Below are 24,533 nucleotides of genomic sequence, written 5' to 3'. Positions count from 1 at the left end.
CTGCTGGGAAAAATCGCGTGCGCGCAGGCACGGTCGCTTGCCCTCCGTGCGCGCCAATTCGTCACGATCACTTTTCCTGCTTTGCCTCGTACGGTTCCGTCGCGTCGTTGTGGTGCGCCGCTTCACGGCGCCTATGAGGTCACACGCGTGACCTCACACCGCTTGTCTCCGTCGCCGTCGGGGATCCCTCCTCGGAAGCCCGTAGTGCCGTAGTCGCAGACCAGTCCCGCCGGAGCGGTGGTTCCCGCGCCGCAGTTCCACAACACTGGGCGACTGGCCGCCGGCGCCTGTCCGTGCGCACTCGCGTAGTTGTTTCCCGCGGTGCCACTTTTGCTTGTGCACGTTCGTCTGGTCCCTTTGCATTCCGGGTGCCTTCTGTGCAAGCTAGGCCCAAGGGAAGGACAGAAGGCGATCTGCTGCGAGTCCAGCAAGGGAGTTCGGAGCCGTACCTCAGCGCTGCTCTCGCCCGCACAGCCGACTCTTCCGCTTCTCCTGGCCTAGTGGTTGTGTGCACGCGTTCGTGCGAAGTTGTGCCAAGGTAGTTTTTGGACCAACACTCCGGTTCTATTTTTGTAGTTCATCTTCGCATCGCCAGCTCGTCCTCCCCGGCACTCCTACGCCGACACCTCGAGCTACCCTGCGATGGAGGATTTGGGTGAGCAAAGTTTACGGCTCGACTTCTTGTTTTTTGCTCTTTTATTGACTCGACTCGCCAAGCAACAAGGGTGCGTTGCCCGCCACTGGTTTCGAGATGAGCGTGCGTCGTCTGGCGCGCGTTCCATCCTGCGCGTTTGGGGACGCGACCTGCAGTGCCCAGGACAGCAGCTTTGGTGGTAGCAGCTCAGCTGAAGGCACTTGTCGAGGGACTCCCTTCACATAAGAAACCCAGCTTCAGAACATTGCCAAGGCGACCGCTTTCAGTGTCACCCTTCACTCAAAGAGAGCTTGTCGCCCCGTTCATCGCTCGTGTTCGCTCCATGATTTATTGCGGCCGATGGCCCCGTGCCGAACAGCAGTCTTCCTGTTCGTGGACAGTGAGCTTGCCAATGTGCACCTCGTAAAATGAGCAGTCACTGACGGATAAACAGTGTTATTCTATTCGCGTGTCTGCAAGTACCCGCAAACAAATTGAAGCTGCTGATGCCATAGTTAAGTTCAAGCGCGTCAGCACTTGTCTCTTGTTTTTCTTCGTGATTTCAAAGGGTATGGGCATTTACACTGACGCCGCTTTACAAATAGCCTTCGACCACTTGAAACATTCCTCAGTGGCGTACGACCGACGATTGTATGATGCACATGTCAGCAATCATTGACCTTCAGCAGGTTGCGGTGGTGAAACGCCGGCCGTGGGCCAACACCTGTCACATCTGCATAGCAGCGGAGATTGCTATGTGCAGATGCTTGAAGTCGCAACCACAGTAGTGCGCCGTGTGCAAAACACGGGTCGCTGATAAACCCTCCGGCTCTGATAAGACCTCGATGCAGTGCGTAGGTTTGCTAGAAGGGCATTCCGTTTGCTTTGCCTCTGTAAAAACCGGCCTCCTTTAACTGCGATCGCGGGGGCCAGTTTTTATTCTTCATGTAGGCGTACATTCATCAGTTTTTTTAGTAATTGTTTACCGAGTAAACGGGTGGCGATTATTTCTCAAACGCCATGCGAAGGTCTCTGGAACAATAAGAGGCCTTTCCGAGCTGATAGCACGGTTGTAATAAAGGGGTGCTAGTAGCTTTTTCATTAACAAAGCTTGAAGGGTAAAGGAAGGGAGACATTTCACATTTGCTTCAAGAACACGAAGTGGAGCAGTTTGGGATATGGCGCTCCCTTCAAACAGCGTCTGTAGCTAAACGCTGCCAGACATATAGTGCGCACCACGCCATTCAGTGTCATGCCCTGAGAAATACTGGCCGGACGTACGGACCCGTCTTCGTCGCAGGAGAAGCGCTTTGTCCCGCAGGAGCCGCCAACAGTCAGAACAAGGCAGCTGAGAAGAAAGACCGGCACGTGGACGTGTGCAGACGGCGGTCACTGCAAGGGACGCGGGGTTTCCAGAAAAACGCTCTCGGGTCTTCTTGCTGTCCTCTGCCTGCCGGCTAAATGCAGAAGGGGAGGAGGAGGTGTGCGGTGAAGAAGCCCACCAGACCCACACTGAAAATAGTGGGCCTGCATGCAGCGTTTATTGCCGCTCAGAGTCTGCGCGCGCTCCCCTGAAACTTATAACCGGATGTCCATGGGCTAAGCTCTGAGTAAACAAGACCTACAAACCCCAACCTCGATCCCCGGGTCGTTTCCATACCCGTCGCTGTCGAAACTGGCACTCGGATGCCTGTGCAAACAAACAACGTCCAAGTCATGGAGCTTTTTCGTGACTGGAGATATTACGAAGGGGATGTAATATACGCTGCAAGTTCTCTGACCACTATGGGATATGAGAACAGAATGGAAGGCAATGACACAACCGTGCCGTACAGAAAGTTACAAGTCAGTAGTGATAGAACATTTGATGTAGAAGAAACCCTGAAAGCGGTCGCGGAACAAATGGTCCCAATTCCAAAGTAGGAACGAATTGTCCAAGCCACTGTATGCAGGGAGGAGAAGCGGGTGTCCATATATTTATATTTCGTATTTGGTCATGTATTATGTATTTGCTAAGGCTGAATTTACTTGAGCTGAAGGCTGTATACAAGAACACAATTTTTAATAGCACGTGTACGTCGTCGGTCCGTCCGTTCATTTCGGCTCTGTTCTTTTCGGTACAGTTCGTTTCGGCATACGGGCGAGCATTTTAGGCAGCATTGTGCGTGCGTCGTAGACGGGAAGAATGCAATTTTCTTTATTCAAATTATTTACCATTCTACCCACGTAGGGTTCGAACCCTTTATTGCGAGACGGCATAAATAAATTATGTGTGTTTCAGTTTAATCACGTTGCTTTTTAACTCCAGAGCTTTTTTAGAAGCTCGGGCTTGGTTCGGTGGCGTTAGCAAACACCGAGCGCACGTGAGCGTGCGCCTCGTGAGGAGCGCCCGGCCTCGTCCAGGCTTGCGCCACGTGAGAAGCTCACATAAAATTCCAGGAAAACAGTGCACGTGCATCCGCGCCTGAAGTGGGGAGCACGGGAAGCTCGCGCTCTACAGACGCCGAGTTCGCGAAGCCGGTTGCCGCCGGTTCTTGCGCGTGCCAACGCGGTCCACTGAGGGATGGTGGTGGTGGTGAACGTTTATTGGAGCAACAGGGGAAGGGGAAGGGGTGTGGGAGGCCTCCTTAGTCCAGAAGGCCTCGTGACCGCGCTGACTGGAGAGCCCGGGAGACCAGGGCCTGCTGGCGGGCTGGGTCCGGGCTGGTCAGCTCAGTCTCCCACTGCTCCAGGGAGGGTGAGGGGAGGGGGTTAGGTGAGTATGGGCAGGAGAATACTAGATGGTAAGTGGTGAGAGGGGTATTGCAGTGCTGGCAGTGGGAAGGGTAGATAGTTGGGGCGATATGGTGTAGGATGGCGTGATTGAAGAATGTGCCAGTTTGTAGTCGGCGGTATGTGTAACATTCGTAGTTGGTGAGCGTGTGATGAGGAGGAGGGTATGTTCTTCGTGTGTGGGTATAGTGAGATAGAAGGGCATTGGAAGTGGTGTCGAGAAGTGTGAGTAAGTCAGGTGAGGATAACTGAGGTGTCCGGCTCGCCGGCTCCTTGGATGGGAATGCCCGGGAGTGAAGCGCTCGGGCGGCAGCATGCGCTGCTTCGTTCCCTGGGAGTCCAGCGTGACCAGGTGCCCAAATGAGTGTGATGGTAAGATCTTCGGGCAACCGTTGTAGGAGAGGGATGGCCTGGGGTGGGGCAAGGCCTGCTTGGTAGAGGCGGCAGGCCTGCTGGGAGTCGGAGATGATTGTTAGGGAGTGAAGGCCTGAGTGGGTTGTTGCGGCGTGGGCGATTGCTAGGGCTTCGGCAGTGTCGACCTTGCATGAGCAGTATGTAGCCGCAGTTGCAATCTGCCCTGTGGAGTTGAGAGCGACAAGGGTGGTGCGAGTTGATGTTAGGTTACATGAATAAGTAATATGAAGCCGACCCTCAGGTTCGTTACACCGATGTCGCCCACTGAGGGAGAGATGTGAAAGCCTGCAGACACTGAGAACGATCCGGGCCTGAAGTTTAACAACTATTTATCAAATTTAATCAGAGAGCACACCTCGAGTCTTATGGAATCAATTTGCCTGAAGAGGCGCTCGGGAACATTTGTTCCTACACCCGCCGGGATAGTCCAACACACGCATCCAAGAAAATAAAAGGTTTCAGGCTTATTATACACCTGGTTATGGGGGGAAGGGGGGGGGGGGAGGGAGACTGATTTTATTTTCTTAGGAAACTGACGGGAGCTGTGCGAAATAGAAAACCCCGCGAAACTCGTTTTGTTTGTTTGTTTGTTTGTTTTTGTTTTTACAGTAGAGGAATAAGAACAACTGTGAAATTTGTTAGTGCCTCAACATTGTGACAGGAGTGCCGGGTAGTCGTTATTATTACTATGCCGCTAAGGAACGCGTCGCCTCATTGTTTGATGTCGCCTGCTGAAAGGCGGGAAAACAAATAGGGGACGACTATTTTCAGCTGGTGAAGTTAGACTAATAACGATTTAGTAGCTATCCGAGCCCGCTTCTATGGAATTTTCAATAGGCAGGTTTCTTTCTTTCTCTCGAATGGTGGGCATAACATGCCGCCCCATAACAAGGGATTACTGTGTATTGACTATGCCCGGTTGCTACTGCTATCTTTATTGTTCATGAGCTGCGTTTTCTTTCTCAATTTCATTTTATTCTGCGGTTGCTAGAAGGCGCGCCGTTGTTAAGGGCTACGGACTACTTTAGAGCATCTTGGTATCTTTAGCATGTCCCCACATTCGAATGTTTTCGCTTTTAAATTTGCCGCAAGGAGCCTCCTGCTAAGTCACTGCGGCGGGACTTGAGCTGCTTGGTGGTTACCGTACGTTGCGCTAACCTTGGACATTGCGACAAGACAATAATCCATTCTTCGGTGATAGACAGGCTCCTGCAGTGTACGCGCAGGATCGCACGGTGACGACGGTGCTTTATGCCCGCACTTTTTTTTTTGTCAAGTAACATTTATGCATATCATCAGGGAGGCCATGAAGACAAAACAAAAATTTGATTCATTCGAAAGATTGCCTCTTTAGGATGACGCTGACGATATGTCACTTATAACGCAAACTTAATCTGTTAAGCTGAGGGAGAGCCGGTGAATCCAAGATTTTTCGTTCATCGAACAAGCAGCCGCATGCTCGAACGAGACTTTACGATAACTCCCATTGGTTGGCGAATGATGAGAACCAGCTTTAACGCACGCAAAAATTTTCTCGAGGGGGGCCAAACCGCATCTGGGGTATCCACGAAGGGCTACGGTGCAGGGGTCAAATCATTATCGTCGAAAAGTAGAATGAAGGATGAACAAGGGCGCCACATAATCCCGATGTGTTCCTAAGCAGAAGCAGGGAAGAATCAACCTCGACCCCAGATGATCAAAGGGGGGCAGCTGCTCCCTCCTGCACATTCCCCCTGAGAACCAGCGTGTTTTTTTTTTTCTTTTTATTGACCTCTTGCCCAGTCGAGATTATTTTGTGCGGACCACGTTATCCAGTGCAATACGACCCCTTTCCAAACTGCAACCTGATTGTGTGACGTTATTTGGAGCCCAATCGCTCCAACATCCCGATCAGTATACGCTGGTTTGGCGTACGCATACGTACCTATGTTTGCAATTCGCGCCTGTACAATTTGGCGCAAGGATTTACTGCATTCTGTTGTATATTTGCCCATTTTCTTCCCTCCTGAATTCTAGTTATACCACTGTTATGGAGCAATGCGGAGCACACAGTTGCTGCTAAGAGCTGTTACAGTGTGGGCAGTTAGCGTCGGACGTGATAAACCTAGGGGCCGTAAAACCAACTCGGCGTTTTTGGTGACGTCACGCATTGTCGGGGGCGCCTGTGTGGCCAGCCCCAAATCCAGACCTCCTAAGAATGACTCGACAGCCACGTCGCTGTTCTCCTGCGCTTATCTTCAGAAGCGGAGCCAAGAGCCGTTAGAATGATGACTCACGGAATCGGCTTCCCCGCTATGCGTTCAGCCACGGTCGGTGACGGAAGCGGTGGTTGCCCGTCTCGATTCGTACTCACGCATCCAAATATGGCGCGTCGCGTGTTGACGCATGACGCGGCGACAAGGGCATCACGCCCGTCGCATTCACGCGCTTTTTCAAATGCGAGGCGTTGTTCGCGCATATCCGTAATTCGAGAATCAATGTACCGGCGCTCTGCGTCGATCGAAACGCCGGAGGCCTTCGCCGTACTTTCTTCTTTTTGTAGTCGCTGCACAGGGCGCAGCAAGCGAACACCGTATAGGTGGTAAAGCCTGCGAGCCAGCTTCACTTTCTGCACCCTTCATCAACGGCCTAACTTGTCCGTTCGCGTTTGTCCGGCAAATGGGACTAATCAAATTGGGGCGCACAGATCCCACAATATGGTGGCTTCGTTCCCAGGCTTTGTCCATTTGGAAGCGCTCGATCTGCGGCCCGATTTTGTTTCGTCTATAGCTGTAGTGGCTGTAGCGCTGTCTAAACATTGCTGCCAAAGGAAGTGAGTCCCTGGACTGCAGAGAAGTCACCTTGCTGTTCAATGCGGATGTTCTGTTGACCGCTTTTCTTTTCGCAGTGATACACCAGCCCGGGAAAATCGCGCTTGAGTTGCGTATGCGCTCCTGCAGAACTTACATCTGCGCCATGTCCCGGATGAGGTGGCGAGGGGCCGGCTGAGGCAGGGGTTTATCCAGAATTTTTTTTTTTTGGTGTGGGGGGTAGGGGGGGGTGCATAAAATCCTGGGCAGGGTGCTCGTGGTTGCGGAATCTTTCTAGGGGGGGGGGGTCGAAATCCTTCAGGGGGGGGGGTGTTGGGGGCGGTGTATAAATCCCTGGTCCGAGGGAACTAAAATGTACTGAGGTAAATATCGGAGTCAGTAAAGCTATTTTATTTTTTGCAGTTTAGAGCACGGCGTCGCTACAAATATACAGATATAGTCAAATTCACCCAGCACTTATTTGCTAATGCGTAGAATACTTTTTGTTTTCATTTTAATGGACAAGTAAGGAGAAAAAAAGCGCGCACTTTCGTGCTCTTCCCTTTACGCCACAGTCAGCCACCGGTATTCACGCGCTATACGCATAGTGTACAATCGCCAGCAAATGTTTGCGGGATGTGCAGCGCGTGGCCGAGCGGCGCAGAACTGCATTGCTGCGCCATCTGTAACCAGCGGGCGCCGGGTCGAGGCTCAAGGAACTGGCGTGCTAGGCGCGCTTTGCGCATGCCTGTCCTTTATTAGTTACGGGGCATCTCTGATCCCTCCCGTGCCCCCGACATGCTTTAGATGTTCGCGGTAGCCGCTGTGGCGCCGCGTGACCATCGCCGTCCTTCCGCTATCACTGGTGCAACAAAACACGTCGCCCGCGGCCGCCGTTCGCGCGGCGGGCAAAGTTGAATAAATCTTATCTTCCAAGTGATGCATTGGCCGACGACTAAATTTATTTTACAGGAGTTATTTAGGTTACCTGTCGGAAACTTAGTCTGTTGACGGGGTGCATAGAAAAAAAATCGCGTCGTCGAATTTAATATTGCGGCGAAGTAAACGTTCTGGTGAATATTGCGGCACAGCAAACTTTCTTGTCTAATGTAGGTATCATGTAAAAACATCCTACCGAAATTGGCCGCGAGGATGGCGTTATCATTACGCCGAATCACATTTACTTGCCACAGTTAGTTTATAGGGATGCTGTAAACGATATGAAATTCCCGTTTGCTGTCAATACCTGACATTCAAAGGAGGAGGTATGTATACAGAAAACGGCTGTAACCCTCGTTTTGTCGGAACTACCCCAGACCAAATTTTATGATAATTAGTCGCGCAGACGACTACAACGTTTTACGAGCCAATTTCAGCCCCATGTTTGTCCTATAGAATAAAACATTATTCCGTATTGCTTCCATTCACCTGAATAACTAGGAAGTAAGCGAAACTCTTACCCAGAACCAGCTTCTTTCGTGACCTTCTTGAATTCCGCCCAGCTGGCTTGTCATCCTTCATCACAGACTGGAAGGGCTCTAAATTTTTCCCATTTCTCTTCACTTCAACTTAGGGGTGTGTTCCACCTGTTACAACTGGTGCACCCTCTAGTCCTCATAGGAAAACACTGCGTACGAACTGGAGTATTTGCTCTGCACTCAACAGTTCTAAGTCTGTTTTCTGTTATAGCGGAGGCCCGTAAAAGTGCTTCGCACTCATCTGAGGCTGTTTTTTATTGCCACCTGCTCTCACCAATTGCCATTTGCCACTTGCACTCGCAACTTGCCACTTGCACTTGCGTCACTGCCTACTTAGAGCTGCCCGTAAGGCGGGCGATATGCCCTTTGGTCCTCCGGAGCGCGGGGCGGCATGGTCAGAGCACGCACCAACATCAATTGCGGTAGCTACAGGCATGAGCGGCGAATGGCAATTCTGGGCCAGCTTACAGTTTATCGGTGCTTAGGTTGAAAATTAGAACATAATTCGTGCTCAACCAGCAGTGCCTCGGGGAAGATAAGATTTATACAACGTTGCGCGCCGCGCAAACGGCGGTCGCGGGCGACGTGTTTTGTTGCACCAGCTGCAGATGGCGCAGCAATGCAGTTTTGCGCCGCTCGGCCACGCGCTGCACATCCCGCAAACTTTTGCTGGTGACTGTACGTGTCATTTCAATGGTAATTTAAAATTCCCGCGTCAGAGGGCGCACCGTTTGCAGAAAGGGCGGAGTGCAATGTGCCGTACGTTATTTGTGTGCCTAATTCTCGGCAAGCCACAGGGGCTCCGTATGTGACTAGTGCTGATTGATGTATTCGACATCGCTGGCCAACATTCTTCATGCAATAACTGGGCAGATGTTTTTTTGGCGGGAGGTATCTATGGTTATCAGTGTCAAGCCATCGGCAGCCTGACTCATCAGGTTATCGGTCAGTTCTGTGAAAGTAATCTGCTTAGAGGACGCGCAAACGGTGGCTTGAACGACACCCGCTTCGTCCCGAACTTGTTGCTGCTGGCGTAGGCAATCTCTCTCTCTCTCTCTTCTCATACAACATGAGGTTTGGAGTGGGGAATGATAGCGTTTGAAGCTGCCTGTAGGAAGGACTGCATGCTTGCGCCTGAGCGATGGATGCAGTGGTTGAAAACAGGCACGATCCTTCCTGGCGGAAATGGTCGAGGATATCGCCGAAAGTGTGGGGACGCCGCTTATAACCAAGACGTTGCGGGCTATCTTTAGGAGCCCTACGAGGCTCTCGGCGAACCTTATCTCGTCGACCACCGCTACTGCCGCTGCGTCCGTGCCTGTTTGCAAGGGCCTTCTCTCTTGTCTCACGACGTGCCATATTGTGGATTGGGTGCATTCGCCTAGGGGGCGGTGGGCGGCACAATGCCATGGTTGGCTCCCATGTACACTTTTTTTTGTAGTCGGATAGCTTGTCATAAAGTGCGCTCATATGTGCTTCAACAACAGGCCAGAAGGAAGGGTGCAGGAAATGAGTCTGGACCGCCGTATTAACGCAAGTGTCGACCCTTTACGCCTTGATTTCCCCCGCAGTTTGTGAAGGCGGACCACTTCCGTTCTTCCATGGCGCTTGCGCGCCGGGGTCGCCTATTTCGAGGAGAACGTTCTTGCGCGAAAGAAACGCTGCGGCGAGACTAGCTGCAGCGGGGAAAAGCTGCCTTTCGTCATAGCGCATACACTCACAAAAGAAGCGTGACAAAAAAAAAAAAAAAAAAGAAGCAAGCGTGGCCCCTGTGTATACACTGTGCTCGACAGGGTCATTATTTGCTCTCGGCTTCTCCATTTCCTGCGCCCGCGTTAGGGCTGCTTTGCTCAAACACGTGGGCTCGTCGGGACGGCGTCCGGGCTAAAGTCAGTCCGGGCTTGTCCGTGAGCTGCTCCTCCGCCTCTTCGCTCGGGGTACCCGCAAGGGGTGCGCCTCGAAGGCGTGTGCTGCTCACCGGGACGGCTTCTCTTTGTACATCTGCACGTGTGTATATACCGGTGTGTCGCTCGGATTCCTGCGCCTGATGGATGGATTGCTGACTGACGATGCGTGCTGGAATGGGTTGGCCAGCGTCTCGCGAAGTCCTCCGCCGCCGTGTCGCGTCTCGCCCTGTCGCGCCAGAAACGCGTGTTTTTTACGCCGTGGGGTTGCCATGTTGTGGACGACACTGCTAATGACGACGGGGCTGGGACTTTAGAGCAGCGGGGTTCCTGGCCTTGTGGCGCTGCGTGCGAAGACTTCCTCTGTCCGTTACGAAACGCTGTTGGTTTTAACGAGGCCTCGTGGTGGTCCGAAAAGAAATTGTCCGAGGGAAAGCGAGGAGTGCACGTGTATGCGACGAGTAGACAGACATGCTGCATAGCTCGCAGCGGGTGAACAATGCAATGGGCAAAAGAAAGGCTTCGAGTTGTGCGCCAAGGACACCGTCGTGTGAAAATCCAGACGGCAAACGCTAGGAGCTCTCGCAATCGTTCGAAGCCAGCTTGTGGATGCAACGTGCGTTTCGACGGCGATGTTTACTCTTGTCTACTCCTTGCGGCTATGGCTTCCTTATTCAGAAAATTTTTCTGACAGTATCTATCTTGTTGCCGTCCACTGGATGAGGGCAATAGTGTTTTGTCGGTCAAATGATTACTAAACACACATTTCTATATTACCTTTTGTAGACCGGCGGCCCTTACGTATTTGAAAAGCCTGTTTGGAGTTCGTTTCCTTCTTGACTTGTAACTTAAATTTGTTGCATAAAACCATAAAACCAAAGAGTCAGTTTAGATTTAGCAATTAGTGTTCCTCCAGCTGATTGAGAGCAACACAGACACGATGCGTGAGGAAAAACTATCGTTGAATAGAACTAACATTTTCGTGAAAAACCAACAATATGCTTTCCAAATTGTCTAGCCCAATGGGTAAGACAACTGACACTAACTCTGTCACAGGCTCGAATCCTGCCGGTGCCTGTGTGATTTTTGGCGATTGTAAATGCTATGCTCACGGACGCGGACGGATATTGTGTGGTCCTAAGGTACTCCGCACCTAATAAACCCTGCCATTCTAACGGCGCGCAGCCGTTGGACACGTGTCTTTTGGCCAAAAATGGCTGGTGACGGCCCAAGGCGAGAAGCTTGTGTCTGTCCTTGAAAAAGAGGGGCCTGGGGACATTAGAGAAGGCTGAGAGAGCGATGGTGGCTAGTACAAATTTCGAGCGATGGAGGTTTAAAAAGGAGCATCTGCCGATCGTTGAAGTTACGCGCATTCCGTGATCTCTGTCAGGCACTTTCTGCTTGCTGAGAACCTTGCTTCGGCACACGTATATGCTGGTACGCCTGCGCGTGTAGAGGTAGCTAGCTGTCAAGCGCCCCTTAATTACGCCACACCGCGTCTAAAGGAAGGTTTCGTAATCCGGGAGACTGACGAGGGTCGCGCTACCTGCCTCTCGTCGATCTTGCTCTAGTATTTATTTCTGATATTTTTTCGCGGCAGTTTCTCCTCTCTCCGACAACGCCCACTCCATCGCGGCTGCATCCTCTCATCCGACACTTTTCCTACTCTAAGTAGCACCGCCTAGTTCAGAAGCCGGAGCGCGAGGAACACCAACAGAGTTGTGACCTACTTTCATAATTGCCCGACGTCAAGCGGCTGTGCTCGAGCCAAGCCTAATGCTCGACGGGAAAAGCCAAACCAAGAAACGCCGTGGTTAGGACAGACGTCGCCTGTTCAAGTCTGCTGGTGTTGCATAGTCAGCGGGGCGTGCGCGAGGTGTCCTCTCCACGGATCCCCCCCTCCCCCTCTTCTACGCACACGCACCATGTCGTAGTACGTTCCCAAGCGCCTCGCATCTGCCGCAACACAGATGCGCTCAAAAACGTCGATTAGCCCGTTACGCAACGAGGCACCTTTACCATTCCGAGGAGCCAAATGCTCCGCCTTGGCTTTCCAGACGACTCGGACCGCCTGCGGCCTTCGCTCGTGTACGTATATGGCGAAAAGGGGAAGTGTAGGGGCGAAAAATAAGCTTGATTGATGATTACGGTCCATTAAGTTGAAACGTTCGGCAATGCTGAGAGCTGGCACGGTGGCAGAAAAACGAAGGCGCGCGTGACTTCGAAACCTGCGATGTGGTGGGGTCTATGAAAGATCACGAAACGAACTGTTACAGAGAAGCCACAGCCACTCGATCGAGCGGCCGTGGTGAAGCTAGATTGAGACAACTCTGCAAACTTGGCTTCACGTTTGGTGATATCGCAGTGTGTGCTACGCAGTGAGCGCTTTCAAAAAAAAAAAAAAAAACACGTTACTTCATTGAATTTGGCGCGCCGATTAGTGTAGTTAAGTCTTGTAACTCGTGGACGTTGCGACAAAAAAAAAAACTTATTAGTTTTTATATTTTCTCACTCTGTGTGGCATGATAACTCCTCACCTCTCACAAGACTCACGATACGTATTTTCTTGGAATAAAAAATATCCTACCCTCTCTCCCTTCTCTCCCTTCTCGTAAGGCGGCGCACTTTGAGCGGATGACAGCGCACCGACTTGTCTTTATGAAGCGCCAATTTGCGCTGAAATTTTGTCTGCGCGAATGTTCGGTTCTAAGGGACGACAAACGGAGCGCGGATCCAGTATGACGTTTATCGTTGGACCCTGCGATAGTCCGCGCAAGTCGTTTTATGTCACAATTCGTACTACGGGGTGGTTTTTAACGCAGAAGCATTGAGCGAAAAGGCCGCCGCCGCCCGTATCAGCGAAATAGCTCCCAAATCTATGTCGCTATGGCTGGCGGAACAAGCGAATAAAAGCGCAATAATTGAGTTGAAAAGAAAATTAGGTGTATTTGGTCTAACAAGTGACAACTGGGCTAGTTGGTATTGCATTTGACCCGCCGCGGTGGCTCAGTGGCTAAGGCGTTGTGCTGCTGGGCACGAGGGCGCGGGTTTGATTCCCGACCGCGGCGGCCGCTTTCTGATGGAGGCGAAAAGCAAAATCGCCCGTGTGTACGAGATTTCGGCGCACGTTAAAGATCCCCAGGTGGTCAAAATTAATCCGGCGCCTTCCACTACGGTGCGCCTCATCGCCAGCGTTGCGTCGGCCCGTTAAACCTTACAATCAATCAATGGTATTGCATTTGGAACATCTTGATGGTAGCGCACTTACACACGGACACTAAGAAAGGAGACGACAAAGCTGTGGTTTGTCGTCTCCTTTCTTAGTGTTCGTGTATTAATGCGCTACCATCAAGATGTTCCAAAATTACTTGGTCCAGATGGGAGTCGAACCCTGGCCTCCGTATTGCAAGTCGAGCACGCATCCAGCACACCACTGTATACGCCCTAATGGACCAAGTGAATGCATTGTGGCCTTCGACTCGGAAACGGCCGTTTCAAAGGCTTTCCGAAGGCCCTCGAACCAATTTTCTATCGAGTGCCCCTATTGCAAATACATAAAGTTCACTTCCAGTTGAGCATTCAACTGTCTATTGAAAGTTGCCGCGTAGCACATGCATTAGAGACGTTTACATTGAGGCCGGTTGCGTAATTTGAACACGCTGATTGCATCGCGATTGGGCGAGCAGCACAGAACGTTTCCGCTAAACGTCTTCCTTGCTAAGCGATGCGAACGCGGGTATTTGCCGGCCTGACGTTACTAGCGCCATCATGCGGCACCTCCGACAGTACGGCCAGCAGATGGCCCTAGCAGGTGGCGCGCGAGCAGTTTGAACGGGTAGGTTCCGACCGAACGTTACGGAAGTCTGCTTGCTTGCAGGTGGTTGCGCAGCGTCACCCACCAAAAAGGCTGTTTCAGCGTAACCTAACCTAAGCTAAACCCTATATAAAAGTACACTAAACCTAACCTAGCCTAAGTTGACCTAATCTGACCGGAGGTTTGTCAATTTTATTAAATGCAGAGCATTTTAGTAACTCACGATGTCACCCGCGTTGGCGTCCGTAGTCCGCATCACTACGTAGTCCGCACCCTACACTATATAAAGAAATAATGCCTTCTGGCGCCAGGTTTCGATCCCACAACTTTGCGGGCGGAACGCAAGGTACACGGCACTTTACCGACTGCTCCACGGAGCCGACACAGAATGGAACGTTACGCACGCGCCTTATATCCTTGACTCATTCAACCGTCGGCCACAGGTGCGCCCTCTCCCCCGCGTCCTCCTCGCCTTCTCTCCGCTCGCAACACCCTCTCTCGCCCCGTTCGGTTCGCGTTCATGTGGTGGCGCGATTTCGGCATTGGATTGGATTTCGGCAAGGGCATTGGATTGGATTCGATTGGATTGGCTTGGCTTGGATTTGGATTGGGTTGGATTAAAGTGGATTGTGTTGCGTCATAGCCGCGCCACGTTGCGTCGTAGCCTCTCCACGTTGCGTAATAGCCGCGGCAGGGGGTTCACGGCACGTTTCACGTTTCACCATCGACTTCATCGACAATGTCTACGCTGGAAGACAACAATTACAACAACAACAACCAATACGTAATCCATAAGACTTGCAGGCACGCCCCCCGCGGAAATGCTCTGCATTTGATCGTGCCCCTCGCGAGGGGGATGTTTTGATTTTTTGCTACGGAGCGTCGGAAAGAAAGCCGTTACACCTACTGAGGCCAGTGACCGTCAGAGGCTCACGGCCGACTCGCCCATTCCCGTTGGCTGCGACATCGGCTTACTCACTCGAAGGAGAGCTCTGTCGCGTTCATATGAGCATGCCGTATTTAATCCCCACCAAAAGTGCCAAAATTTCATTGGCGAAGTATACGGGTGCGGATAACACGCGGCGTTTTTCTTTTAGGGCAGCTCGCGGTAATGCGCGTTGCGCCGTGAAGCTCTTACGCAGTAACACTGGCTAGGATTTCGGCGCACGTTAAAGATCCCCACGTGGTCAGAATTAATCCGGAGCCCTCCACTACGGCGCCGCTCATCGCCTGCGTTGCGTCGGCGCGTTAAACCCTACAATCAATCAACACCGACTAGGCCTTCCATGGTAGCGATTACGCAAAACATGCAAGGACAAGGAAGCGAAACAAGGACGAGCGCACACTAACAACTGAATTTTATTAGTGAGTTCCGCCTTGCAGTCAGTGTATTCTACATGCTAAATATACAATTTTTCTGTCTACATAGTATGTGGTGTGTTGCATGAGCTGTAGCTTTGGTGCAGCCTTTCCTGCATCAAATGTGCGGGCAATACGCGAGGATTTCTTTTTCTTTTCCTGCGAGCTGAAAGTGGGTGTGCGGATTATATGCAGGGGCGGGTTATACGCGTGAAAATACGGTAAATGCCCTCACATTCGCATTTCGTAAGAAGTGCTCAGGAGTTCATGAGAGCTTTCGCCTAACAACTCCGTAGTTTTTTCGTCGCTTCTATATAGACATTTTTAACGAAGGAATTCACGAGATTTCCTACAGTTCACAAAACCAAGTCTGGCGTCTCCTTCGAATGCTGCTGTTGCGTCGGTCATAATCTGTGAAAAGCAGTCTTCCTTGATAGCGCCATCGTTAAAGGAGCCATGAAGAGAAAACACAAGTTTGGTTCATTCGAAAGGTTGCCTCGTTAGAACCATAACGACACCACTTATAACGAAAACTTCGCTCAAATAAGCTACATAATTAGGAAAAAATGAAATGACCATGCGACCCACCAGCTCATTTTCCGCAACAGAACCTGTGATGTCACTTGGGAATGCTCTGCGATTGGCGGAGGCTGGCAAAAGCAAACGTATGTTAGGCAGGGCTTACAGTTTGCATAGCGAGCTAAATGCCCGTGAAACATATTGCACATTCTTTTTATGACAAAGAACGGTGGAGTAAACGGTTGAAGGTCCGAACGAACACGCAAGCGTGTGCGCCAATGCGTACGAAACTAGCGCCGGCCGAGCTCGACATCTCGCCGTCGCGCAGACGAATTTTCGGGTTCGAGGCTCTTCGGGGCCAACGAACCGTTCCAGCACGCACAGCCGCGACCTTGCTTCGTATCGTAATCCCTTCACAGGAGGTTGGCCGTCATATCGCCAACCAGCAAAGGTAAAAATAGAAACGAGGGGAGTAAGGAACAGCAAGAAGCGACGAGATAGTGCCAGTCGTCGCGTAAGTTTCGGATGGTGTTGGCTTGCTGCTGTCGTTACAAGCTCGTTTCCAGTTTACAACCACTGAAAACTTCAGTTTGTTCGAGTACTTTACAATGAAATTTCGTTGCTGCGTTTTGAAATGCCCATGTAGTACGGGCAAATCGTCGAGGGAGTGCGACATCCCCGCCGGTGAGGAGATCTCCTTTCATGTGCTGCCCAACGACGAACCTAGGCGAAGCAAGTGGCTACGTTTTGTGAACTTTGCAAACGGAGGAGAAAGAGAGCTAAAGGAAGTACGAGTGTGCTCGCTTCATTTCCGAGGAAGTGATTACGGCAGGGACCCTTACGTTAGCTCACTCCTGGGACATGCTGGCACTCGTCGCCGACTTCGTCAAATCGCTCTGACCTTGGGGGAAAAAATGCCGTAAACACCGCGCATTGACGCTCGTATCTTTCTGGTCGAAGCAGAGAGCTCGCGCGAACGGCTTTCCATACACGACACCGGCCAACTGGCATAAGTGATACTGCTACTGAAATTGAACTATTATTAACCGTAATAAAAATACGGCACATACGTACCAGTCTGTATTCATCCGTCGCGTCGGGGCTGACGAGGCCGCTGCGGTGCCGGCGGCTGGGCGTTCGTCTGTTGTGGCTATCGCGGAATGGTCGCTTTCCCGTCCACCGCGTATCCCACAACTCTTGCCGCTCGTGCACTTAGAAGCATTGAGTGTTTTAGTGGTGTGAGGTTGTTAAATGCAAGCCCGAGCTCCTCGGCGAGAGTTTTGTTCTCCGGATCAGGCGATTCCGTGACTAGGGCTGCGGGTGCACTTGGTTTTACTAGTATTTTTAAAATGGCCGCCGTCTCGATCGACTCCCGCGTGTGGGTGCTATATGGAGTCGACATACTTATAGCATCCTCGATTAACCGCACCGGTGCACACCGGGGCACACCGGTGCGCACCGGTGCGCCTTTTCATCCTCGATAAACCGCACCGGTGTGCACCGTCCGTCCTCGATAAACCGGGGTGCACCGTCGCGGGGCAATTTTTGGTTGCACCGCCGCGCACCGAGAGAGTCGACGGTGCGCCGGCGTGCAGTCCCGAGATGCATCGCGGACGATGCCGGCGAAGGAGCTTCCTCCGCCGTCTGCTGCAGCGACGGCGCATCGCCGCACTCGTGTCAAGGCGGACGGAGCTGTGTATTGTTGCTGACAAGGATGGCGTGCTTGTGAATTCATCGGGCAACGATGCGACAGTCTCCTAACGGGCGGTAACAACGGCCAGTGATTGTAAATGAGGACGCGAACTTTGTGTACTTCAAAGACGGCTGCATGCATTGCCAGAAAGTTGGGGATTGACATTCGTTTCGTTCGATCGAATTATCATGAACTGTTACCGGAGTGCCTAGACGATGAAGACCTACTTGTTTTGCTGTAACGGAAGGGCGGAACAAAACAGGCACTCGCATTATGGCTCAAACGAAGATTAGAAGCAGCTTGTATGAAGCTGTTTAGTGGAAGCGGTGGCGGTACGTTGTTCCGCATGTGTGACGGATTTAAGTTGTGCGTACACATAATCATTGGCCTTCAATAAATACCACTTTTAAATAGCGCTGTGTCTCATTACAGTGATGTATTGTTACTTGTGGACGTTTTTATGAGTTGATTTCTTAGATTAAGAGATGGCGCCTGGGTAGAACCGCCCCGTTTGTCCTCGATCAACGCTCCGTGCCGGTACGCACCGTCGTGGGGCACTGTGCACCGCGCCGGTTTTGGGGGCAACACCGGTGCGTGTTTATCGAGGACGCTATAAGTATCTGTTTCATGGACCGGCTCTATGACGCCATTGTACACGTCACGGAATGTTCAATTTTAGCGGGAGATTTAAATTTTTGGCTTAAATTGCCTTATTTCTCAGTGAATAAAGCATCATTTGCTTCCGGGAAAGCGCTTGGGGTACTATGAAACACCTAATCTTTCGAATAAAACAAACTTTTGTTTTCTCTTCATGGCTCCTTTAAACAAATTTGAATTTAGTAAAAATATGCAGGGTGAAACAAACTCGTTTGACAACACGTTTGCACCCTCTTGTCCACCTAGTTTTTCTTTTTCTGAATAATATATTCACCCAGTCAATTACAGATGACCCTCAAAAGCTTTGCGCTAAGAGACGTAAACTCCGCCGATTTTAGCCGCAGTAGAAGTTGTGCAGCGCGGAATTTGCTACTCCTCTGAAAGAACAGGGAACTCGTGCATCGCCTACCTGCTCAAAAGGAGGAAGATCACGCCGGAACAACGTGTCGCTGCAACCGCATATCGCATCTATAGGGCTGCCGCAATACTTCCCTACATGTGCACTTTTCAATCGATGCCAGATCCCGTGACGAATCCTCCACTACCCTCATCCTTGGCGACGTGATCGGGGCCTGTCTACACGTTGGGTCGCGCCGCGTTCGTCGCCGGTCGTCTGCGGGGCTCGAGGCCACGCGTTCAGTCGTCACGTGTGTCGGCGTGGGTGGAAGGGACCTTTTGCTTGCGTATGCGAACGTGCGCCTGCACGCACGCACGCACACACACATCGGCGCGCGGTATTCCCCGCCGACTTTTCCTCTCGCCGTGCTTTCATTCTTGCGGCCTCCATCCAAATAAGGCCGGCGCCGTCTGTTGTGACGCGCGTGGGACGCGAACCCACACCTTGTGCGCGCGTCGAGCGCGCGGCTCCCAAGGCTCGTTTTCTCGTTCGCCCCTTTCGCTGCTCTGCGCACGGCACCAAAATGAGTTGGCGATGCTTGATTGCGCCCCTGCTCGTTCGCCGCAGTACCGTGGCCCCCGTGAGCGCGTGCAGGGCCCTCCCCGACGAGCGAGTGTGTCGTGCACGGTCCGGTTCAGGTCCGCGCGTGCCTGCAGTGTTGTGACGCTCACCTGGGAAGGATTGACGGGAGCTGATCGGGAGAGACGCCATGACGCTCGTCGCGCACATCACCTACACCCGAGAGGTGGAGGAGAAGGAGGAGGTGGAACGCAGGGCACCGCAGAGTGAGTGCTGTCGCTTGCAGCGGGCCTGTCTCCAACGGGTTTACTCGCATTGTACATGCTGCGACATCCACGGCTGTGCTCTGCGAAGCAGCTCACACGAATCGTGCGAAGTCTCACGTTATAGCGCTAGCCTGCCTTGAGGTGCTTCTCCGCTTGTAAGCAGGTCGACTTCACTGCATCACAGCCCGTATACGCATGCGCGTGTTTTTATTCCGCAGTAAGATGCATGCACCGAGCGCGGCGGAAACTGCCTGGTTAAGCGCTAGTGCGCTACCAGGACTTATTTTATACTTTCCGTAAAAGGGTGGTAAGCTGCGAGAGTTGTTCTACGGTGACATCTTGGCAACGACGCAAAAAAGACAGGGTCGCAGGAAGTATATGAACTGGCATCAACAAACAAGGAAGAAAAACACAGTTATCACCTCTCTCTCTCTCTCTCCCCCCCCCCCCTTCCCCCTACACTCGCACAAAGAAAAAAGGAAGTGACACGGTCGGGGAAATTTGACGGTTAAAATCAGGACAGCCGTGGGCAACACGATTCATAAACGGTGCCTCTTCAAGACGACCTCATAAGGACTGAACTGTCGCTCCTTTCTTCCCCGCTGGCCATGGGCATTCCTTTCTTTTAAAGCTTGCAACAACTACTTGGCGTGTCGTGTAGCATTCATGTTACAAAACACGTGCTGGATGGGAAGCCGTCTTCCTTCTCACACAGCGCTGTCGACGTACAGCCTACGCATGCTTCCGCCATTCTTATAGTGTGGAAATCCTCGATAAGTTCCTTGCATGCGTGCTTGCAATGTGCAGAGAAGACTGGGCAACAGCCGCATGCGCTGTTTGCAAGCCGAGAGTTAGACGGGCCTGTCATGAACTTTCTGAGCTCATTAAGGCGGGTATTTAAACAGCGCCCGCTTTGCCCATGCAACGCCCAAAGGACTCTGGCCCAGCTCTTGCAGCAAGATAGCGGGAACTGGTAGACTACGCCTGTCTTGCAAGGCGCGAACTTGTACGCGTGTCGTATCCCACAACGGGCCCGCAGGCGGGACCGTGTGTAGGGCAGTCGCGTATAGGGAGACCCGTTAGATAAATGAACATTTTACTGTAGATGAAAAAAAAAAAAAATCGAGCGCCCCTTCGTCTTACTACAAACATAGTTGAAACGCTCGGCTTTCTCGTGAGCGATTCGTTCGCTGCCGTTGGGCCTGCAGGGGTTCACAGAGTTTTGGTGACGGGACGGTCGCCATCAGTGAGACTAACAAGAAAGCTGCGCTCTAAAGGGACACTGAAGGCATTTGTAAACATTGCGGTATTACTAGCGCAAATTGTATATAGTCCGGAGTCCATAAGCCATGTTTCGACCTCTCTGAGCGCGTTTACGCGAATTTATTTAGTAGAAAAATCAATTCGAAAATGCTGTTCTCCTCTCTGCACCCTCGCCTATTTTCTGTGGCGTTTTCGTGTGACGTCAGGAGGAGATGAGCTGGCAATTGGCTGCGCCACTGCACGGCTCGCCGACCTTCCGACAGAGTCAGTCGGCCCAGCGTTTAGTCCGCCGGCCGCCGACGAGTCGTCGCAGTTCGTTCGCTCAGTTGAAACGAATCCACTACACGTTTGTGAATGGAAGAATGTGCCTTTCTTTACTTCGTAAGTTTGTACACTGTATCTAGCTCCAAGTCAATGTCGCTCCACACAAGCGCTGCACAAGCGCACATGCGACGCTTCGCTGACTGGTACGCTATAGTAGGAAAACCTAAGGCCACTTGAAGGCGGGAGAAGAGTCAGCGAAGTTAGCATAGGCACTAAGGAAATAAAATCAACTGAAACTTTTGCTGTACAGCAAAAAACTAAGGAGAAGGAAGCACTTTGCGCTGGGTGAACAAGCACAGCGGTCAGCAGCGCGACCACACATCTGCGAACGCTTTTCCGTCTAAGAAATGCAATTGATAGACGTGAGATATTGTGGAAGTTTGGGGGGCGCTTACTGCACGAGCGCTATACAACAAGTAGTCACCTAAGGTACTTGAATTGCTAAAACTAAATAAAAGTGTAAACTGGTTGTACATTATATACCCGATACATCCAGCCCCAGCAACGCTGATCGAGTGGTCTGAAGCGCTAGGATTATTGTTTTGCAAGTCGCAAGTTCGAATCCCCGAGGGTGCATGCTTTTTTTTTTTTTTTTTGTAAGTGGATTTTTTTCGTTTGCGGCGATGTTTTCTGAACTGAGTTCATCATTTTTGGGCTGTAACGTTCACTGCTCCACGAGCGAGTTCGCAGAACGCGCGCAGGCTGACAATGCAGACGCGCTAGCAAGTTCTCGTTGGCGTGATGTTGCCAGAAGCACCGACTACTTGCGAGTAATGGGCGCAGGCCAGAATCAGTAGACCCTTGGCCTGGTGCGAACACGCTTTTTACGATACAGGCATGAGTGAAGCAAGCTCCGAATATGCGGGAAAAGTGCATGGCATTTGAGCGTCTGCGGTTACGCGGAGGGCGTTCATCCACTACGTAGGCCTCGGCTAGTGATTGCGATTCCAAGCCGTCCTGGGAGGCTTATCTTAGCCATTTTACAGCCGACAACATGACAGAAGCGCGGTACGACGATTACTGAAACATCGAGAATGCTCATCCAACGATGCCGTCGGATGTCAAGCAGGTTGTTTTACGGAACCGAAACTTGTTTGAATGCTAACCTAGGACGTCGTCCAATCAAGGTGCATCTCCTCCTGTCGTCACAGCCTTCAGTTGGTGCGGCCGCCACAGACCGCGCATGGTAGTTTTTCTTCTTTCCCGCTTTATAAAATAATTACCGACTTATCAACCCGATAAACGATGAAAAGTGTCGTAATTTGAGCCAGTCTACGCAGTGCGAGCAAAACCGGGAGCTTGACAAATTCACTTCAGTGTCCCTTTAATTAAATACAAGCTGCTTCGACCGCGTCGGAATGGTGACGTCGGCTTCATAACGCGAGGACCCCAGGTTCGATTTTGACCACAGGAAGTGTTTTTTAAGGAGCCTGGTGTGCCTTCGCTTATCATCATCACCATCGTTATGTGAAACCCATTGCGTAAAGCTGGCTTTCCTGCCGAGCGTTTTCGGGACGGAACGGTCGCCATCGGTGAGGGTATAGAAAGCTTCGCTTTAAAAGTGTGCTGCTCAGAGGCTATACCACTGCAGTATTCCTCAATCTGTTTTTCTGCGTCCCTCATTGCGAGACCGCTCAGGGCTGTACTCATTCCAGGCCGCCTGCACGGTTGGCAAACTGAACGGGTGTTATCGAGCGCGTGCCATCAACATGACGAGTTGTTGCTCCCTGTGTATTGGCGGACAGCTACCGCGCCGTGTGGTAGGTAATCTAATCTCTCGTACGTCGGCGGGGTTGAGTGGTTGGGTTGTCGTCTTCCGTTTGACATTTCGTTCGTTTCGGTGGCAATCGGAAACGAGGGATGCCTCTTCACTCGCACTCTTCATGGCCTAGCGGACGTGGAACACTGCTATAAAAGCGGATTCCGCGAGGCGCCGGTAGCCGGAGTGGCTCGTTTGTGCAGCAGTAGCCTGATCCTATGGGAAGGAAGCGAAATACGTACGGCCGTGAAAAATTTCGCTGTCCAAAAGGACAACAGTCCCCTCCTAAAGGGGAACTTGAAAACATATTTTGTCCTCTTTACAAGGGTATCGGGAAGAATACTTTTGGTTTGTGTGAGTGGCCTGTATGGAAGCGCGGAGTAATAATACGAGTAGACACACACTCAAAGGGCTGTCTACGTGTGCAGTGGACTAGTGCACTGGACGGGCCCGGGCCGGTTAACACGTGTTTTCTCGGGCTAGGGCTGGGCTCGAGCTTGAACAAAAAAAATTCTCGGGCCGTGCTGGCCCGAGCCGGCCCGAGCAGTGCCTGAGGCCGGGCAGTCGTGTGCCGCAAATTTTAAATTCGTGATAACAAAAAGTTGGCTCATTGATCTTCTAGGTTATATGGAAACAAAATAGCCCAGTGCAGTCACTACGGTGCCATTATAAAATTAACAAAAAGACATTACATTTGTAAAGTCAATAAAAGAAAACGGCATGGGCTCCATCACATAGTGGGAGGGAGCGGGTCAGAAAACGAGAGCACTCCGGTCGCAGAGTACGACATGATTGTCTTTTTCATCTGCTTTTCAAATTAGAAGAAAAGAACAAACGTGACCTGGACGCTGCACTCATGGCAGACCATGCCACCAACAAGCTAACCTACCCTTGGATCTTCTTACACTTTTTATACACTTTTTTTTTGCCCGTAAACGCCACTTTCTGAGTAGACAATTTGTGTGCATGGGAAGAACTTGGCTCTACTTGAACAGGCGCCGGGGCAAACCTTAACGAATTAAATTGAGAGAAGTACAGGTTAAATTAGCTCTCGGGAGATTAGCATCAAAAACAAGTTGGAAGGAGAGTCTGTTGTGAAACGAATTAAATGACAACGAAAGGTATATCTGTTCAAAAAATGCATAAATGAAGGTTATCCACTTCCCTCAACACCATTTAAACGATCCTCGGTCTGCCTTTATTTCGGAGACTGTGGCAAATAAAGTGCACATTTCACCGAGATGCTCGAAAATAGATTTTTGAAGTCGGGATAGTTATGTTCTACAAATGTCGGTCCAAGTTTAAAAAAAATTTGAATTCAATATACTCATTCTATGCTTAATTTTAGGTTAAAGGGACCAGACTTTTTCCGGCTCATGTTTAGAGTATGTGTGAGTCGATATAAAAACACTCTAGCTGGCGCGGGATTATTTTATTAAATTCTGCCTGACTCTGGCCGGACTCGGGCTCATATTTTAAAATTTTGTCGTGCTCGGGGCGTGCTCGGGCTTTTGTCTCAATGTTTTGTCTGGCTCGGGCCTTGCCCGGGCCGCGTCTCTACGGGGCCGGGCCGGGCCTAGAAATTGCGGCCCGCGCAGTGCTCGAGAGGGCTGTCGGGACGTATACTTTTTGCAAGGATATTCCGAACGTGCGCCCGTGGACGTGCTTCTATACAGTCGGGCGAGCCGTCATCTTCGAGGCAAGTACGCTTCGGCCTCCTCTGCAGTAGTGCGTCGATGGCGTGCGGAGGAAGCCTTGGCATTTGCCGAAGGACAGGCGCGTGCGACCGCGGTGGGCGCGTGTTGGCGATCTGGGTTACTGCGTGTGCGGTACGCGCGGAAGAACGCCTGTCTCGACGGCCTCGCTCCCGCCTGCGCTTCTCTCGAGCCGAGCTTCCGTGCCTTCGGTGCCTAAACTTTGTCCCCAAACTTCGCACTTATTGGGGCTGAGAAATAATTAATTAATTATAGAA

The 24,533-nt window shown here is 51.4% G+C and overlaps 1 protein-coding gene across 2 annotated transcripts in view; it reads left to right on the top strand.

Annotated features, from left to right (window-relative positions):
• Window positions 1-237: 237 nt before the first annotated feature.
• Window positions 238-24,533, top strand: part of Pax (paxillin) — an 80,342-nt gene continuing 56,046 nt past the window's right edge. The window contains exon 1 of one of the 2 annotated variants that reach the window (XM_077675791.1): window positions 238-655. In XM_077675791.1, coding sequence (XP_077531917.1) covers window positions 643-655 — 13 coding nt within the window. In that variant the 5' untranslated portion in view covers window positions 238-642. Of the gene's footprint in view, window positions 656-18,989; window positions 19,216-24,533 lie in introns of those variants that run through there. The other variant, XM_077675790.1, reaches the window with a different exon arrangement.

This window comes from Haemaphysalis longicornis, unplaced genomic scaffold (genome assembly GCF_048455015.1).
Source record: "Haemaphysalis longicornis isolate Haplotype H1 unplaced genomic scaffold, Haemaphysalis longicornis Haplotype H1 scaffold_7, whole genome shotgun sequence".
Taxonomy (NCBI): Eukaryota; Metazoa; Arthropoda; class Arachnida; order Ixodida; family Ixodidae; genus Haemaphysalis; species Haemaphysalis longicornis.
This window is presented reverse-complemented; position numbering and strand designations above follow the sequence as displayed.